This window comes from Lupinus angustifolius, chromosome LG10 (assembly GCF_001865875.1).
Source record: "Lupinus angustifolius cultivar Tanjil chromosome LG10, LupAngTanjil_v1.0, whole genome shotgun sequence".
Taxonomy (NCBI): Eukaryota; Viridiplantae; Streptophyta; class Magnoliopsida; order Fabales; family Fabaceae; genus Lupinus; species Lupinus angustifolius.
Genome location: NC_032018.1, coordinates 11,082,078 through 11,102,892, shown reverse-complemented (window position 1 = coordinate 11,102,892; position 20,815 = coordinate 11,082,078). Strand labels below are relative to the sequence as shown.

At 32.1% G+C, this 20,815-nt stretch overlaps 1 protein-coding gene and 1 pseudogene across 1 annotated transcript; one reads left to right on the top strand and one right to left on the bottom strand.

Annotated features, from left to right (window-relative positions):
* On the bottom strand, positions 4,560-6,665 carry LOC109358018 (annotated as a pseudogene).
* LOC109358017 (uncharacterized mitochondrial protein AtMg00810-like) lies at positions 17,980-18,618 on the top strand. Its single transcript, XM_019602082.1, has one exon. It carries the CDS (start codon positions 17,980-17,982, stop codon positions 18,616-18,618), a length of 639 nt encoding a protein of 212 aa, XP_019457627.1.

Below are 20,815 nucleotides of genomic sequence, written 5' to 3'. Positions count from 1 at the left end.
CCCTAATTTTTTAATATGTTCATGTTCCAGCTCCATGTCTACCTAAAGGTAGGTAATATTGGGTATTGTTTTAGGGTTGAGGAAAGGAAAAAAAGTATGTAAACATTTATTTATGAGTTGAGTTTTGAAGGGAACAAATTGGAATGAGAGTATATTACTATTATTACTCTTAGCCACGAGCTCTCCATATGAAACAACAACTCAACAAAAAAGAAAGTGTGTAATATCTATGCTATCAGTATAAAGATTTATATATGGTCAATATATTATTTATCATTCTTTTGTATTGTTTTTTTGACGAGCTAATGATCATTAAAAATGAACGGTGAACTATGCAATAACATTATATAAAACTCATACACTGTTAATACATACATATTTTCCAAAAAGAAAACATATTTCCTGTTTTCCTATTCTATTTTTTGTTTGTTAAAAGCTCATCATAATTAGAATTTTTATTTTGTTGCAAAGCCTAGAAAATGTCAATAACAAACATGGGAATATAACTTCTAAAGATCTTTTCTTTAGATTTGTCTTATTTTGTCCAATAAATAAGACATCTCTTGTACTCTACCCATGGAATATTTCATGATACATTTTCCTTTGTCTTTCTCCTTTTTTGTACTTTTCTTGTCTCTTTCTCCTTTCTATCAGTGACTTATGAATTTTATTACTTCGATACCAAATTTTCAACGCAGTATTTTACATCGAACATATTTAGAGTATTTTTAATACTACCCTAATTGAGAAAATTTCATCTAATAGGTGAATATAAAATATAATTAGCAGTGTTTGGATGTGTGTCCAACACACATATATATATATATATGTTTGAGACTAACACGAAATATCTTAAAGTTTTCTTGGTTACTTATATATGCTAAGATCAATAGAGATATTTTAGATTTGTCCAATATTGTCTCTGTGTTCCTAGTCAATAAAAATTTAATGAATAATATAAAAATAATAATTTTAAAAGTGCAAAGCCAAAATGTTTAGAGAGCAATTAGAAAATGAAACAAACCTTGGAAGTGATGCAATAATTAGAATCCTTTGTGTAGTTACATGTTTGATCTCCTCAAATTCTTTTGAATAATTAGAAAACTAAGAAATAAGAAACTTAACATTAACCAAGACAATTGCCTTCTTTTAAAATTTTAGTTTTTTTCTACCCCTTCACAAAAGAAACTTAACATTAACCAAGACAATTGCCAGTTGCTTGTACATATTGACACTTCTTATGTATATGTAGTACCACTCTATACTTCTTATGTATATGTAGTACCCAATTTTGTGTTGTGACAAGTACATTTTACAAGAGTTATCATTGCAAATATTGCAAGAATAACCTTCATCAGAACTTACAACATAAAACACACTCCCATGGTGAACCAACTATAAATAAACAAAAAAGTGATGGTTCAAATACTTTGGCCCACTAGGTATTGTGGGATTGTAATGCAGCAGCCCGTGATCCCTCCACTGCCAGGAGCCAGAGGTGTTCGTTGCTCTGTGAAGCCAGCCTCACGCTTTTCCCTCTTGTCTAAGAGACATGACACCTCAGCTTTCACCCAAGCATCATGTCTCAACTCTCAACTTGGAGCGGGCAGGCCAACATGGTGCAGCTACCACCCCAACCTAGACAAACCATAGCCATGTTCTATCACCTTGATGCCCCCACTTGGGTCACAAGCAAGAGTTACCCAGCTCGGCAAACGAACATGCTTGTCGGAAGCTTATAAGCACTAATTTCTATCAAAGATTGCTCTATGTGGGACTAATATGGTTACCAATTTAGTAATGATTTTTACCAAATGTTTTCTCCAATATATTAGATATTAGTAGGACACATGAGCAACGTACAGTCCTTTTTAATAGAACATCTAAGAATTGTGAAAATGATTTTTTTTCATAAGGAGAAAACATATGATAATCGGAGTATTATGAAGCTAATTTTTATCCTTTTAGGACTGGATAATAATGATATTAGTTCTCGTGGGAAAAAAATAATAATGATACATCCAATTTATTCAAAGTCAAACTAACATTGCAAACTTTTTCACCAGTTTTTGTGCTTGTGGGTTTTATTCTCCATCAATCACATCATCTTTTTCCATGTATCTTTTGAAATCTAATCACCTTGTATTTAGAACTAGTAGGTTACCCGTGTATTGGCCCGGGTGATAATATATTTTGCATGAATTTATTTAAACAGTATAAAGTAATTTGTAAATTAAAAAGTAATTGATGATTACCTTATGAAAGATGATATTTATGTATTTAAATGATGAATTAGAGTTGTGATCCAATAACATGACGTAGAACATGTTATATTAAATAAAAAATAAATTACTATGAAGAAAAGTTTAGAATATAATTTAATATAAGTTGTATAACACATGTTAAAGATTTTGGAAAACTTCTTCATATTAGTCTAAATTCCTCAATTGCATTATAAGAGTTCCAACTTTCAACTTTATCTTATGATTGTGAAGAATGGAGATTGTAAGTGAGTTTAAAAATTCATGAGTTTAAAAATTCATGAGTTAATATGTTGAATGCTTCACTTTCATTAGCATTAAACATATCAACTAAATCTGAACTTAAATATTCATTTTTCTCACCTATAATTATACGTTAGAATATTTATTAGTATAAGTTTAATAATCTATTATATTGAACATAATGAAATTTAAAGACATCTAAAAACATTTACCAGGAATTTTGCTCATAACATATTCATTGATTTGATCAATAATCTCAATTGTTGATGCAAATATTGTTATAAATTGCAGAAATTGTTCATCCTTATAGAGATGTTGTAGGTTTGATCAACAATCGTATGGGTTGTTCTGCCTTAGCTTTACGTAAGTAAAAATAGTAAATTAAAAAATATAAAATAATTCATAATCAACAATTTGAAGCAGTACAATTGAATGAGATAAACAATAGTGTTGAAATATGCAACTAACATTTAATATTTATTGACTTGCTTACACTAAAATTGTAAGATGTAGAAAATGAAGTTTAAGGAATCACCAAGTTGTCAGATATTTTTAAATATTTAAGTTGACAATAAAATTACTTGAAAAGACTCTAAGTTCTATGTAAGTTAATCAATTATGGAGTTATTATTGGCTAAATTTTTTCTTAAATTTAATATAAAATTTTCAAAATGATGGATGGTGTACACTAAAATACTAATTCAAAAGAAATACTCATTTGATTACTTTTTCAATATACTGAGAAGTTCAACAAGTTTATACTTTAAAAATTATTTCCGTATCTAGCAAATATTGATTACATTAGCTAAAAGGAAAAATCATTTTAGCATTAAGTTTATTTTCAGTGTAGAATGATTTTGTCATAATCTTGTTTAAAAGCTTATTGTTCTTATGATAAGTGTTTTTATAGACAAAACTTGTTCTCTATAATTCCAATAGACCAAATAATTGAGAAATACATCATCCTTACTTAGAAATGAATGATTGGTACTTTATTTGTTTTGCAGATAACATTTTTCTTCTTGTAACTAGTTATGATTTAGTATCTTCATAAATTCTAAATTCATTTTTTTTATACATCTCAGTCATGAGATGCAATTTATCGGGTTAAAGTTGTAAATTAATTGTTTTAAAATTTGGACTTTTTGGCTAAGGAAATGCATAATTATGTTGACCAAAATGTTCCTTTTTTAAGGGTTGTCAAAATTTTATGATGTTCAGATCAGACATTTCATCAGCTTGAATGAATATCAAAATGATGATATATGTTACATGAAATATAATTACTTTACTTATTTAAATATTTGGAATTTCAATGCAAACTTTTTTTTACATTCCTTTATCTTGATTTGAAAAAACCATGAGCAATTGATTAAGTGGTGACATGACCAACAATAATTTCACTCTCTTAAAATAAAATAATAAAATAAACTTAATTATTCATTTTGGGCATTCACACAAAATATTGTTTATTATTGATCATGAATGAGTTTATTATTGATAGTTTCAATTGTTTATTTGTCCTTCCTATTTGCCAATGATAATTTTATAAAACATAAACCTATAATAATGATTGGTTAATAAAGAGTGTGGATAGACAATGTGGAGTGTCGATAATATTGATCACCATTCAAAATGATAACAAAATAAGTAGAACATTAAATATTGATATATTTATTGAGAAATTAGAAGAGTAAATTTTAGATAGAACCTTTGTAGTAAGAGCAATAACAACCACCAGAAACATATATTTATTAGGATCCTGGTAGTCATAGAACTATATTAACATATAAAGTGGTCCTTCAAGCATCAAAGAATGAATATGGACTATCTTTTGATCTCTTTTATGGCTTGCTACCATGGTCAATCTCTTCTTAAAATGGAGAAGGTCCATGAGGCAAGAGCTCTCTTTATCACCCTAGCTTGCTTTTTTTATATCATAATTTTCTATGCTTCACAAAAATATAGAAAAAAGAGAGAGTCTTTGTATGTTATGATGCATAATGTGAAGTAAAAATTCTTCATGAGTTATGAAGAACTCCAAAGTTATACATCCTAGAAAGATGCACTCTATAAAGCATTCTCACCTTCTCTACATCTCTTATGCACATCTTTTATTCTTTCAACAGATTTACAAATCCCACTATAGCTCCAATCAAATAAAACAACGCAAATGTCGTATGCCTGAGCCTTCCATTCAAAATTTGCAAGAGTAACCCAACCAAGAATTTGAGAAAAAAATTATGTGGTCACATAAATCAATTAAAGATGTCTATAATTTATATGTTCAATAAAAATATTTACTCGGGGGAGTGCCACAACAAAGTCTTTGATCGTCGATGTGATCCACATCAAGTCCAATGAACCAAGACCCTAGTGGCGCATCCTCATTGCCATACTTGTGAAGAAGATTCCCGAGACAAATATTTATGTATGCATGGCAATAGCACAATTTTAGCACTCTTCAGTCTACTAATTTAATTTCATTTTTAATGGAATTCTGTTTTTCCATCATAAGTGAAGTAGCACTTATTGATTCACTGTATGAAGCCAAAACGATGGAAATGTCATACAGCTACCTTGTGGCATGATGAAAGTATCTGTTTCCCGACTCGCCAAACTTCCAATGTTCTAGTTCATGGTACCTTATGCCTCTGTGCAACAAAGTAGATATGTAAGAAGCTATGAAAGTTTTAACTGTATAATTCAACAAAACAAATATAAAAGAAAAGTATGTCTTACTTTTGAGATAGATAGGTCCAGATTTCATGCATTCGATGTATATCCTAGGTTTAGATTTGTTTCTAACTAAAGTTTCTTCCAGTGTTGCTGAAATATATTGAATAGCAAAGTAAGGCAAATAGTTTTCATATAAACTTATGTTTGACATTTTGTAGGTTTACATTTTTACATTTTCAATATCCCAAAGGCTTAAGTTAATTCCAAAATGCCAAATCCTGATGATTTTATATACAAAGTTAGAGATTATAAAATAAAAAACATTAGATACATATATTTACATGAATACCATCATCAAATTTAATATAGAAATCAACATCCCATAAGTTTATAGCAATGGCCCCTAATTTAGCTTGGGAGGGGGAAGACACAATGAAGGAAAATGATCATATATCTTAAACTACTAACCTCAAGAAATCTCCATGTTTTTTTGTCCTCTACTTTGATTACTCTACCTAAAATACTCCCTAATTTAGTACTTGATAAAGATTAAAAAATGATCAAATTTATAATTCATTGAATATGCTTATGATCTATAACTAACAATGAATGTTATCAATAATAATACTTTACAACACCTTATGTTGTCTGAAAAACGCATGATAAACAAAATCATGATAAAATTTCCAATTATGTAACCAAATCATTGAAGAAAATATGACTTAGTTGCTTGTGTCCAATCACAAAGCGCATGATAATGCCCTTCTCTTCCTCTAGCTTACTTTTTTATCATCTATTTGCATTGTTATTAAAAGAATCAACATCTCCAACCACAACCAAAAAGTAAACATAAGGAAATAAAATAATAGTAGAAGGATCAAACCATGAACCTTGTGGCTGCTATATGCAATATTAATACCTACCACCATCACGTACTTTCTATTATCGAATGATTCAGTCATGTTTATATCTTCTAGAACAGGAGAGTCATTTTGTATAGACTCCTGAGCTACCCTTGCAACAACCAATTACAACTCTAAATTTGAAATAATCTTGTCTAAAGTTCTACAATCAATTTCGTCTCTAGTGTCTAACAAATGAATGGGACTTGGCTAAAGTAACAAACAAATTATTATAAAAAAATACAACTGAAAGTAAAAAGGATTAGATCACCTTCCGAACAACTTTAGAAGAGTGAAAAACAATTTAGGTGTAAATAAATGTTGAAGTATTTGTTGGGCTTGGGCCTTTTCTGTTTCTGTTTTGGGGTTTCCTTATATAGTAGGTTAGTTGGTTAGTTGTTGGGGTTTGGTTTCTATATATATAAACCTCCTCTCTTGTATAGTTGCTTAACTGATTCAATAACAACAAGGATTCGTTGCCTTCTTCTTAAAACCTCTTGTCTTATAAATCCATTATGGTATCAGAGCTCTCAACCTGAGAGCTCTGCTGCACAATTATCTTCTTCTTCTTCCTTCTCATATCATGATAGGGTCACCATAGTTGACCATATATCTTCTTCATCTTCTTCCTCATATCAAGATAGGGTCACCATAGTTAACCACACAAATTCATCACCAAATCTGCTTTTTCAGAATTTTGTCTTCCTCTATATGAAAGTGTAAAGTGTCAAGATAGCATTTAGCTTGCCTATGTTTTGATGAAGACAAAGGATTCAGTGAAAGCTCAAAAGATAACTCAACAAATCAACATGCCGAAGATTCAAGAGCTTCATGTCTAAACTAGAGTCCTAGATATGTGTCTTAGTTATTGAGTCTAGGTTAGGTAAACCTAGATGCAAATCTCACAAGTTCCAAAAACTATCTTATAATTTACATGAGACATGCCATCTTGTTTATTATATGTTCATGCATTAATCATACATGTTATTTGTGCATTTTAGGCATAACATAATAGTAAAACATGTGTAGTTGATAAGCAAAACATATAGGTAGTTTACCATTTAATATCTTAACTAAAATATGTCAGTTAATCAATTAAGTAAGGCTTTAATTTATTAACGTGAAAACAGTTTTAATCAGTTTCAACAGATAACTGAAAAACAGAATTCAGTTATTCTAAACAACTCGTTAATCGATTAAAAGGGCACTTAATCGATTAACTGGACATAAAACAACTTTTCTATATAAACTGTGATTTTACACTATGCCTCATACATTCATTCATTCATTCATTTTTAGAATTGCTAAGTTGCATATTTTCGTGCTCATTGTATATGATATAGGCAGAGAGAATTTCATGTGAGAATAGTGAGAGATAGTATCATGCTCAGGGATTAAAATGTCATTCATTGCATGTGATTAAATGTGTTCATCATTCTATCTTTTCTTCCATGATTCTTTCATTTCTTTTAGAGATTTCTTAGGGTAGAAATCACATGTTCTTCATGATTCTGATCTTATACATATTCATAATAATTTGTGAGATTTGTATAGGGTTTATAGATTGTTCTTAATTGTAATATTTGAGCTATTTTGTGCTTCACATTACTCTGTTTTTGTTGTATTTTTATAACAAGGAAAATCGTCTCTTGGTGTCGTGCCACCAACGAGATACAGAGAGTCTTCACCAAGACTTGGAGATCTTGAGTTTAGAATATACTCTTGGCTGGGCCTGGATCGTAGGAAAGGTTTTCCTAGGGGATAAGTGTGGTCAAACCAAGGTAGGGGTTCTGGGAATTCAAGAAGGTAGCGCTCAAGGTCTTGTAATTAGAAGTGTGTATGTAATATACATTGGCTTCAGTTTTAGTGAAGAAAATCTCCCAAGATCAGAAGGGGAGGACTGGATGTAGTTTTACAGTGGACCGCAAAACGATCCAAGATAAAAACCTTGTTGTAGGTTGTTTTTTACCCTTATCTCTTTTTTAATTCCCTATTTTAGCTTATAATTTGAATATAGTAACTCTGCCATATAAAGATCATTTATGTTTAAATATATCTGTTGTATCATTTCTGTATAATCAGTGAGTGGCTGTGCAATCGAGCCATTCAACAACTGCATGTTAAGTGTGATTTAATTTATTAAGGCAGTCCTTTAATCGATTAACTAGGTGATTTTCCAAAATAGGGCTTTGGTGCGAATAGCGGTATTTGGGAACCGCGACACCTATTCAACTTCTCTTCTAAGTGTATTATGTCATTGATACCTAACAAGTGGTATCAGAGCTAGGACGCCGTGCTAGCTCAACCGCATACGCATGATCCTTAAGGGAAAATAAATGGGTTCCACCAACCCTTTTTGCGGCGATGGTGCATCCATTAACCGCCCTCCCGTATTCAGTAGTGAAGGATATGCCTACTAGAAAGTCCGCATGAAAATCTTTATAGAGGCTATCGACTTGGATATTTGGGAATCCGTAGTCAACGGGCCCTTCGTTCCACAAGATTTAGTGGACGATGAACCGAAAGAAAAACCGAAAAGTCTATGGACTGATGATGAACGTAAAAAGGTTCAATATAACATACATGCTAAAAACATCATCACGTCGGTCCTATCCTATGATGAGTTCTTTCGGGTTTCGCAGTGTCAAAATGCCAAAGACATGTGGGACACTTTACAAGTGACTCACGAAGGCACTAGCGAAGTCAAGCGTGCCAGGCTGAATGCCCTGACACACGAGTATGAGTTGTTTCGTATGTTACCTAGTGAATCTATCTGTGACATGCCAAAATGATTCACTCATATAGTTAACCATTTAGTTGCTCTAGATAAATATTTTACCAAAGGAGAACTTACTAACAAAGTTTTACGTTGTCTTGACAGGAGATGGCAACCTAAAGCAACCGCTATCATGGAATCCAATGATCTTTACTCCATGCCTTTGGCGCCATTATTTGGAAAGCTTCAAGAGCACGAGATGGAGCTTGGACACCTGACTATACACGAAGAATCATATCACAAAAAGAAAAGTATGGTTTTAACCGTTTTCTGTTTTAACCGTTTTCTGTTTTAATCTATAGAAGAGAGAGAAGAAGACAAGTCTGATTCAGATATGGATGATGAAACTTTGAGCCTTCTTGTACGCAAATTCGGGAAATTCCTAAAGAAAGGAGGCTCCAAATGTTTCCAGAAGAAAGAAGCGCCCGATTCAACCAGAAAAGGCAAGGGTAACAAAGAGCGCTTCACTTTCCATGAATGTGGTAAGCCATGATACATGTGGTTTCAATGTGCTACTTACCTCAAGAAGGTTTATTCAGATAAGAGCACTCCTGGGGACTTCAAGTCAAAAAAAGCCAATATAGTACGGGACTTACGAGAGAAGGACACGACATTGAGTACCTCAGATGAAGAGGAGACAATCAAACTATGCTTAATGACCAGAACAGATGATGCTTATTGCTAAAATTCAAAAGAGGTAAACAGCGAGGTATATCCTGACACCTCATCTACTTCATCTGATGATTCTCCTCTTTATGAGGATTTGTATAATGCTTATGTCGAATTGCATGATGAATTAAAGAAGTTAGCTCGGATTAATTCTGATAGAAAAACAGTAATCCTTCAAAATGAACAAAAATAATAATTTCATTACAGAAAGAATTAGATGAACTAAAATTAGAAAATGAAACATTAGATCTGATTTATTCTTGTAATTCATGCAATTTCTCTAATGATAATTTATGTCAATCAATTGTCTGTGATTCTTGCGAGAATTTGAAAAATGAAAATTTGAGACTTAATGAAAAACTCACAAAACTCACAGAAAGTCAAAACATGCTAGACACTATGCTTAGCCAAACCAGAAATGTTGGTGACCATACCCGACTAGGATATATTCCCCCTACGCGTAGGAGAATACCATATATGAGACCTATTAATCGGTCTAATAAGAAAAGAAAAAAATAAAAAGGTTCCTACATGCTTTTATTGTGGCACACATGGCCACACTTCCTACTCTTGTTATATTAGAAAATATGGTATACCTAGTGGTGTGTATGTCTGGATGAAAAAGGGAGATGACTCCCTAGTTACTAACAGAAAAGGACCCAATATAAATTGGATACCTGAAAAAGGCAAGTGATCTATGTTTTGCATGTATGTCCATAAGCACATTGGACAACATTGGTATCTTGATAGTGGATGCTCAAGACATATGACGGGTGATAGATTAAAATTCCAAGATCTATCCTAGAAAGAAAAAGGGTTTGTCATGTATGGAGACAACTACAAAGGGAAGATACTTGGCACCAGAACAATTGGCAACTCAAATCAGGCAGTGATCGAGAATGTGCTATATGTTGAAGGCCTAGAACACAATCTCTTGAGTATCAGCCAACTATGCGATAAAGGTAACTGTGTATCTTTTGATTCTGAGTGTTGTATAATTCGTGACAATATATCTAATAAAGTTAAGTTTGTCTAATAACGAATAAATAATATTTATATGGTTAATGTGGAGGATGTTACTACTCTATTTTCAAAATGGTTTATATCTAAAGAGCATGACATTTGGCTTTGGTATAGGCACGTCGCTCATATTCATGTAAAGCATCTAGATAAATTGTCTAAAAATAATTTGGTTGATGAGCTATCAAAACTTGATTTTAAAACTCAAGAAACTTATGATACTTGTCAAAAATATAAACAAGTTAAAAAATCTTTTGCTAAAAAGAATGTGGTATCCACAACAAGACCCTTGCAGCTTCTTCATATGAACTTGTTCGGACCATCATAGGTTATGAGTTTTGGTGGTAGCTTTTATGCTTTAGGAATCGTTGACAATTTCTCTAGATTCACATGGACACTATTTCTATCGTCGAAGAACGATGCTTTCAAGTCTTTCAAAAACCTTGCCAAACAAATCCAAAATCAGTTTAACCATAAGATAGTATATATTCAATCCGATCATGGTGGCAAATTTGAAAATCATCAATTTGATAAATTTTGTGATAAATATGGTATTATGCATCAAATTCTTTTGAATAATTAGAAAACTAAGAAATAAGAGGATAGACATATGCTAACTAATACTAGTTCCAATCTCTCTGTAAAATTTTAGTTTTTTTCTACCCCTTCACAAAAGAAACTTAACATTAACCAAGACAATTGCCACTTGTTACATATTGACACTTCTTATGTATATGTAGTACCACTCTATACTTCTTATGTATATGTAGTACCCAATTTTGTGTTGTGACAAGTACATTTTACAAGAGTTATCATTGCAAATATTGCAAGAATAACCTTCATCAGAACTTACAACATAAAACACAATCCCATGGTGAACCAACTATAAATAAACAAAAAAGTGATGGTTCAAATACTTTGGCTCACTAGGTATTGTAGGATTGTAATGCAGCAGCCCGTGATCCCTCCACTGCCAGGAGCCAGAGGTGTTCGTTGCTCTGTGAAGCCAGCCTCACGCTTTTCCCTCTTGTCTAAGAGACATGACACCTCAGCTTTCACCCAAGCATCATGTCTCAACTCTCAACTTGGAGCGGGCAGGCCAACATGGTGCAGCTACCACCCCAACCCAGACGAACCATAGCCATGTTCTATCACCTTGATGCCCCCACTTAGGTCACAAGCAAGAGTTACCCAGCTCGGCAAACGAACATGCTTGTCGGAAGCTTATAAGCACTAATTTCTATCAAAGATTGCTCTATGTGGGACTAATATGGTTACCAATTTAGTAATGATTTTTACCAAATGTTTTCTCCAATATATTAGATATTAGTAGGACACATGAGCAATGTATAGTCCTTTTTAATACAACATCTAAGAATTGTGAAAATGATTTTTTTTTCATAAGGAGAAAACATATGATAATCGGAGTATTATGAAGCTAATTTTTATCCTTTCAGGACTAGATAATAATGATGTTAGTTCTCGTGGGAAAAAAATAATAATGATACATCCAGTTTATTCAAAGTCAAACTAACATTGCAAACTTTTTCACCAGTTTTTATGCTTGTGGGTTTTATTCTCCATCAATCACATCATCCTTTTCCATGTATCTTTTGAAATCTAATCACCTTGTATTTAGAACTAGTAGGTTACCCGTGTATTGGCGCGGGTGATAATATATTTTGCATGAATTTATTTAAACAGTATAAAGTAATTTGTAAATTAAAAAGTAATTGATGATTACCTTATGAAAGATGATATTTATGTATTTAAATGATGAATTAGAGTTGTGATCCAATAACATGACGTAGAACATGTTATATTAAATAAAAAATAAATTACTATGAAGAAAAGTTTAGAATATAATTTAATATAAGTTGTATAACACATGTTAAAGATTTTGGAAAACTTCTTCATATTAGTCTAAATTCCTCAATTGCATTATAAGAGTTCCAACTTTCAACTTTATCTTATGATTGTGAAGAATGGAGATTGTAAGTGAGTTTAAAAATTCATGAGTTTAAAAATTCATGAGTTAATATGTTGAATGCTTCACTTTCATTAGCATTAAACATATCAACTAAATCTGAACTTAAATATTCATTTTTCTCACCTATAATTATACGTTAGAATATTTATTAGTATAAGTTTAATAATCTATTATATTGAACATAATGAAATTTAAAGACATCTAAAAACATTTACCAGGAATTTTGCTCATAACATATTCATTGATTTGATCAATAATCTCAATTGTTGATGCAAATATTGTTATAAATTGCAGAAATTGTTCATCCTTATAGAGATGTTGTAGGTTTGATCAACAATCGTATGGGTTGTTCTGCCTTAGCTTTACGTAAGTAAACAAAGTAAATTAAAAAATATAAAATAATTCATAATCAACAATTTGAAGCAATACAATTGAATGAGATAAACAACAGTGTTGAAATATGCAACTAACATTTAATATTTATTGACTTGCTTACACTAAAATTGTAAGATGTAGAAAATGAAGTTTAAGGAATCACCAAGTTGTCAGATATTTTTAAATATTTAAGTTGACAATAAAATTACTTGAAAAGACTATAAGTTCTATGTAAGTTAATCAATTATGGAGTTATTATTGGCTAAATTTTTTCTTAAATTTAATATAAAATTTTCAAAATGATGGATGGTGTACCCTAAAATACTAATTCAAAAGAAATACTCATTTGATTACTTTTTCAATATATTGAGAAGTTCAACAAGTTTATACTTTAAAAATTATTTCCGTATCTAGCAAATATTGATTACATTAGCTAAAAGGAAAAATCATTTTAGCATTAAGTTTATTTTCAGTGTAGAATGATTTTGTCATAATCTTGTTTAAAAGCTTATTGTTCTTATGATAAGTGTTTTTATAGACAAAACTTGTTCTCTATAATTCCAATAGACCAAATAATTGAGAAATACATCATCCTTACTTAGAAATGAATGATTGGTACTTTATTTGTTTTGCAGATAACATTTTTCTTCTTGTAACTAGTTATGATTTAGTATCTTCATAAATTCTAAATTCATTTTTTTTATACATCTCAGTCATGAGATGCAATTTATCGGGTTAAAGTTGTAAATTAATTGTTTTAAAATTTGGACTTTTTGGCTATGGAAATGCATAATTATGTTGACCAAAATGTTCCTTTTTAAGGTTGTCAAAATTTTATGATGCTCAGATAAGACATTTCATTAGCTTGAATGAATATCAAAATGATGATATATGTTACATGAAATATAATTACTTTACTTATTTAAATATTTGGAATTTCAATGCAAACTTTTTTTTACATTCCTTTATCTTGATTTGAAAAAACCATGAGCAATTGATTAAGTGGTGACATGACCAACAATAATTTCACTCTCTTAAAATAAAATAATAAAATAAACTTAATTATTCATTTTGGGCATTCACACAAAATATTGTTTATTATTGATCATGAATGAGTTTATTATTGATAGTTTCAATTGTTTATTTGTCCTTCCTATTTGCCAATGATAATTTTATAAAACATAAACCTATAATAATGATTGGTTAATAAAGAGTGTGGATAGACAATGTGGAGTGTCGATAATATTGATCACCATTCAAAATGATAACAAAATAAGTAGAACATTAAATATTGATATATTTATTGAGAAATTAGAAGAGTAAATTTTAGATAGAACCTTTGTAGTAAGAGCAATAACAACCACCAGAAACATATATTTATTAGGATCCTGGTAGTCATAGCAACCGCGACACCTATTCAACCCCTCTTCTAGGTGTATTTTGTCACTGATATCTAACAGTATATCATTCTTTCCTTTCCAAGATCAAGTTGATTCGATGCAACCATCAAGAATCAAGATGCAAGCTGACATAACTCAAGCAGGTTCAGATTTGGATGGATCAGATCAATGAGAAGAGCTCTTCTTTTCAAGAATAAGTACAAGTTTGTCAATGGAGTCATTCGAATGCGAAAACCCACTAATTCGACCTATGAAGCTTGAGAGAGATGCAACACGATGGTGGTGTCATGGATAATCAGATCATTGTCAAATCAGATAGCACAAAGCAGAGTTTATATAGATGATACCCAAGAATTGTGGGAAGAACTTAGAGAAAGGTTCTCTAAAGATAACCATTTTAGAACCTCTGATCTTCTTCGAGAAATTCACTTTGTGAGGCAAGGTGAAAGGAATGTGTCTACCTTCTACACTGACTTAAAGGTCTTATGGGAAGAGCTGGATTCCTTAAGACCTATGCCAGTATGCATTTGCAACAACAAATGCACCTGCTACACACTAAAGACCATCAAAGATTACAGGGAGGCTGAACTAGTGATTTGTTTCTTGAAAGGGCTTAATGACAACTACAATACAATCAAGACCCAAATACTACTCATGGAACCCTTGCCCACAATAAATAAAGCTTACTCTTTGGTGACACAACAAGAAGGCCAACAAGATACAACATCTCAATCAGTTCAGAGGAATATTATTGGTTCTATAAATTCGAAACAGAATTGGAAAGGAAGTTTTAACAGGTACAATAGAGGTAATCAGGCCAATAATAGTAGAGTCCTTGGTCGAGGAACAATGATTAATGCAGACTCAAGTAGAAGCATTCTTGGAAGGGGTGGCAATCTCAAGTTTTGCACTTTCTGTGGAAGAGAAAATCACACAGTGGACTCTTGCTATTACAAGCATGGATTCCCCTCCCCCCTAACTTCAAGTTCAGAACAAGATCAGGGGTTGAAACGGTGAATGTTGCACTCAGCCAAGGCCACACAAGTCAATATGAGCAAACCAGTAATGTTAATACAAAGTCTATATCAAATGAGCAAAAGGCAGAGTTAGTTTTTGACCCAACACATTGTATCAATCAGATGAGCATAAATGAGGAGGTGATGCCTCAAACAGGTACTCTTCTTTAAGTTGTTGGATACTTGACACTAGGGCAACAGATCATGTCACAAACAATCTCACCAATTTCATCACTCTCCATAACATTGAACCTATTTTGATAAAATTGCCTAATGGTTTCTTCATTTATGCAAGACAGACAGGAACCATAGCCCTATATGATGCACTATTATTCACTAATGTGCTTTACATACCTGAATTTCATTACAATTTAGTATTTATACATAAACTCACTACTTCTCTTAATTGCACCATTACCTTTGACAATGAATGTTGTATGCTCCAGGATATGATTTCCTTGAAGATGATTGGACATGCTAAAGCTCACAATCATCTTTACATTCTCACAAAGACTGACATACCAAATTCTTCCTTTTCTCACATCATAAACACTACTTGTAATATAGATTCATTTGATCTATGCCATTTTCGCTTAGGACATCCCTCACACAATGTATTACAGCACATATGTAAACAATTCTCATATGTGAATTTTGATGCAAATAAAGTGTGTGATTCATGCCACTTGGCAAAACAATCCAAACTGCCTTTTGTTCAAAGTTCTTCTTCTACTGTTTATTCTTTTGAAATTGTGCATATGGATATATGGGGACCTATTAGTATCCCTTCCATCCATGGCCATAGGTACTTAATAACCATTGTTGATGACTTTACAAAATATACATGGTTGTTTTTGATGTCTAGTAAGTCTGATGCTAGAAACATTATCAAAGATTATGTGAAAGTGGTTTAAGTCCAATTTGATAAAACGGTCAAGACCATTAGATCAGACAATGGTATGGAATTCTTAATGCCTTCTTTTTAATTGAAACTGGAATAATGCATCAAACTTCCTGTGTTGAGACTCCTCAACAAAATTTCATAGTTGAAAGGAAGCATAGACACATCTTGAATGTGACCAGATCCTTGCTCTTCTAGTCCAACTTGCCAATAATTTTCTAGTGTTATGCAGTTAGACTTGCAGTTTATCTAATTAATAGAGTCCCTACTCAAGTGTTAGGCCTTAAATCCCCCTCAGAAGCTTTGTATGTTGTCCAACCATCATTAGTTGATCTGAAAGTATTTGGGAGCCTTTGCTATGCATGTACACTTACACAACATAGAACAAAGTTGGATCCTAGGGCTAGAAGGTGCATATTCCTTGGCTACAAATCAGGAACGAAGGGTTATTTGCTTCTTGACATAACAACCAGGCAGATTTTTGCAACCAGAAATGTACACTTCTATGAACATATTTTCCCATATTCCACATCACATATCCAAACAGACCCTGAGCAACCTAATGTACCATCGTTATTAGATTATGAACAACCTACCATGCCAATTCAGACCACAAATAATACTCAAGAACAAGAGACATCTATTATAGAACAACTAATCACTCAAACAACAGCCCCATTAGATCAACCCACACCTAACTCAGAGCAACCTACACCTAACTCAGAACAATCTACACCCAACTTAAACCATAGCTCACCAACTATCAACCTTAGAAGGTCACATAGGCCACATATTCCACCCACATACGTAAAATATTTTCATTGTAGCCTCTTGAACTCATCTACCTTTGATCATCCAACCAAAGTTGTTCACCCCTTAACTTCAACTTAATCTTATAAATCCTTATCACCAAGTTACCTGCATTATGTCCTCAACATCACAACACTCACTGAACCGAAAACCTTTAATCAAGTTGTTCAATCAGAGGAATGGACCAAGGCAATGCGGGGTGAATTGCAAGCCCTGGAACAGAATGGAACTTGGACTATCATGGACTTGCCTCTGGCAAGAAAGCTATAATGGCTTTATAAATTAAAATTCAAGGCTGATGGTAGCATTGAGAGGCATAAAGCTCGGCTTGATGCATAGGGGTTCACACAAACCGAGGGATTGGATTATTTTTGACCCATTTGCTCCTATGATCAAGCTCACCACTGTAAGAATGTTGTTAGTTATTGCCTCTTCTCAAGGCTGGCTGTTGGAGTAATTGGATGTAAATAATGTTTTTTTGCATGGTGATTTGGATGAGGAAGTATATATGAGGCTGCCTTAAGGTGTTCATTATTCTGTTCCTAATCAGGTTTTCAAATTGAATAAATCTTTATATGGTTTGAAACAAGCAAGTCGCCAATGGTTTGCCAAGCTCTCAAAAGCCTTAGCTGATTTAGGATAGAAACAATCTCACCATGATCATTCCTTGTTCACCAAGTCTATAGGTAGAAAATTCACTGCCTTGCTGATTTATGTGGATGACTTGATCTTAGCAAGCAATGATCATGCTGAAATAAATTTGGTTAAACATCACTTGGACACACAATTCAAAATTAAGGATCTTGGCAAACTAAGATATTTTCTTGTGCTAGAAGTTGCTCACTCCACTAAAGGGATCACACTATGTCAACGGAAGTACACACTTGACCTCCTTTTAGATACAGATTTCTTAAATTCTAAGCCTACTTCAACACCTATGGTAAAGGGATGCTCTCTATCTCAAAATGGCAGTTCATCTTTTCCAGATCCCCTATTATACAGACAGTTAGTAGGCAGATTGTTGTATTTAACCAACACACGTCTAGATATTTCATTTGTTGTCCAACAACTATCACAGTTCATGGCCTCTCCCATGATCAACCACCATAAGACTCTCACACGGGTTCTACGATATCTCAGAGGTAACCCTGGTCAATGTCTTTATTATCCTGAAAATTCTCCTTTACACATCAAAGCTTTCAGTGATTCAGATTGGGCTACATGTCCTGATACACACAAGTCCATCTCTGGGTATTGCACTTTCTTGGAAGACTCTTTGATTTCATGGAAATCGAAGAAACAAACCACTATTTCTCGATCCTCGTCTGAAACTAAATATCGTGCATTGGCTTTGGCTTCATGTGAGATTCAGTGGGTGACCTTTATTTTAGAGGATTTCCAACTGCATTACACGCAACCTGCATTACTGTATTATGATAATAACTCTGTGAGGTATATTGCTACCAATGGAGTGTTTCATGAGCGAACAAAACATATCAAAATTGACTGTCATGTTGTTCGAGAATGTTTACAGAAGAAGCTATTCCATTTACTTCCTATATCAACTCATGATTAAGTAGTTGATCTACTTACTAAAGCACTGGAACCCGCAACTTTTCTGCATTTATTGCCCAAGCTTGGAGTTGTAAATATACACTCTCTAGCTTGACGGGGGTGTTGAAGTATTTGTTGGGCTTGGGCCTTTTCTGTTTCTTTTTTGGGGTTTCCCTAAATAGTAGGTTAGCTGGTTAGTTGGTTAGTTGTTGGGGTTTGGTTTCTATATTTATAAACCTCCTCTCTTGTATAGTTGCTTAACTGATTCAATAACAACAAGGATTCATTACCTTCTTCTTAAAACTCCTATCTTATAAATCAATTAATAAAAATACATATATGTTGATTCTATATTGTTGACACGTAGTAAAAGAATATGGGTAAACATCAAGAGAAGAACTTTGGTATTAAAGTCGTCCTCAGCTGAGAAAAGTTTACTACAAATTCTGATATAGGTGTTAAAAATTGAAAATATGATACCTGCTTGGTCAATTTCACAATTATTGATAAGTTATAACCCTCTTATAAAACTCTTGAATGTTATAGGATGGAACTTACAATTATTGAGAAGTTAAACCCTCTCTGAAATTAAATTCAATTTTTCAACTTCTGAAGTTGTTGGTTGTGCTCCTGTAATGAACATCAAATTTTCTAATTAGAAAACTTGTTGTTCTTTTATTCTTCTATTCATCCATACTGGAAAAAATTGTATTAATGCAATCATAAAAATTAGAATTTAATCATGATAAAGATAGACATAAAATAGAGAATAATTCTGAAGTCCAGCCATTTCTAGAAACACCAAATCTCGAAATGAAATGCTCAATATATACAATCTTCTTATCATATTGTGGTCTAGAGCCATATTCTCTAAGATGCTAACAATCTAATATAAGGTTTTAAAATGAAATCAAAGTGTCAACACCCAACAAAATAGAGATACTCAAATAAAGACTTGTCCACTTAACCACAATCTTAAATTTTTAGGATCTTATTTAACATAAGAAATGTTAAACACACATAAAACTTAAACCACAATCATTCAGACGTTTCATCAAACATTTTAGGATCATTAACATAAAATGACAAATTGAGAAAATACCTTGGGGTAACATTTACCATAGTTGGAGCAGCGAATGAATTTGAATGGAAGACATTTTCTTACTCTAAATAGAAAACTCATTGTTCTTTTATTCTTCTATTCATCCATACTGCAAAAAATGTATTAATGGTATCATAAAAATTAGAAATTAATCTTGATAAAGATAGACACAATATAGACAATAATTCTGAAGTCCAAAAACACCAAATCTCGAAATGAAATGCTCAATATATACAAATAGAATATGATTTTATTTAGAATAATGCTTAGACTAATCATAACAGAATATGATTAGCAATTGGTCTAATTACAAAATCATTAATAATTCGTAGACTAATGTTTTTTATCCATTTTGTCTTTTGCATATCAAATTAGACGTGTGCTGACAAACAATTGAAAATAGATAATGATTATTGCATATGATTTTTGTAACATCGTTCGTGTATAATTTTTTAGATGATGAAACAAAAATATACATGTCATATACTAACAATCTTCTTATCATATTCTGATCTAGAGTCATATTCCATAAGATGCTAACAATCTAATAATAAGCTTTCAAAATGAAATCAAAGTGTCAACACCCAACAATATAGAGATACTCAAATAAAGACTTACGTAGTTAAATTTTAAGAATAATAAGATTTAATATAACTTTGAATATTAAACAAGTAGACTAAGTAATTAAGTAAACGTGAGTTTTTAATTCCAAAATTGTTCTTCTCTATGACTATAATATTTCTCTTTTCCAAAACAGATGCATATAATTTTCAGCCAGATGCTACTAATACAAACCGAATATAACATTATATCAATGAATGATGTTAATGCATGTATAAGCTGAAATTCCATAATGACGATTTCTTGACATTATTATAGAGGAAATTGTTAAAATAACGTTTCATTCATGAACCCGTTCATGTAGGCAAAAGATACCCTTTAAATTTGAAAGAAAAGATATCTCATTATGATATCTATTAACTATATATAACAAAAGAAAAAGGGTCTCTGACATATTATTATGAATATATGTCAGCTTTTCCTTAACTTTTTCCCCCAAAATATATACGTATTCTTACATTGAACTCTCATACATTGTACTTCTCTTCTACTATCT

Bases quoted from the DNA above. Each gene is read 5' to 3' on its own strand.
- LOC109358017 (XM_019602082.1), top strand. From the start codon at position 17,980: ATGGTAAAGGGATGCTCTCTATCTCAAAATGGCAGTTCATCTTTTCCA.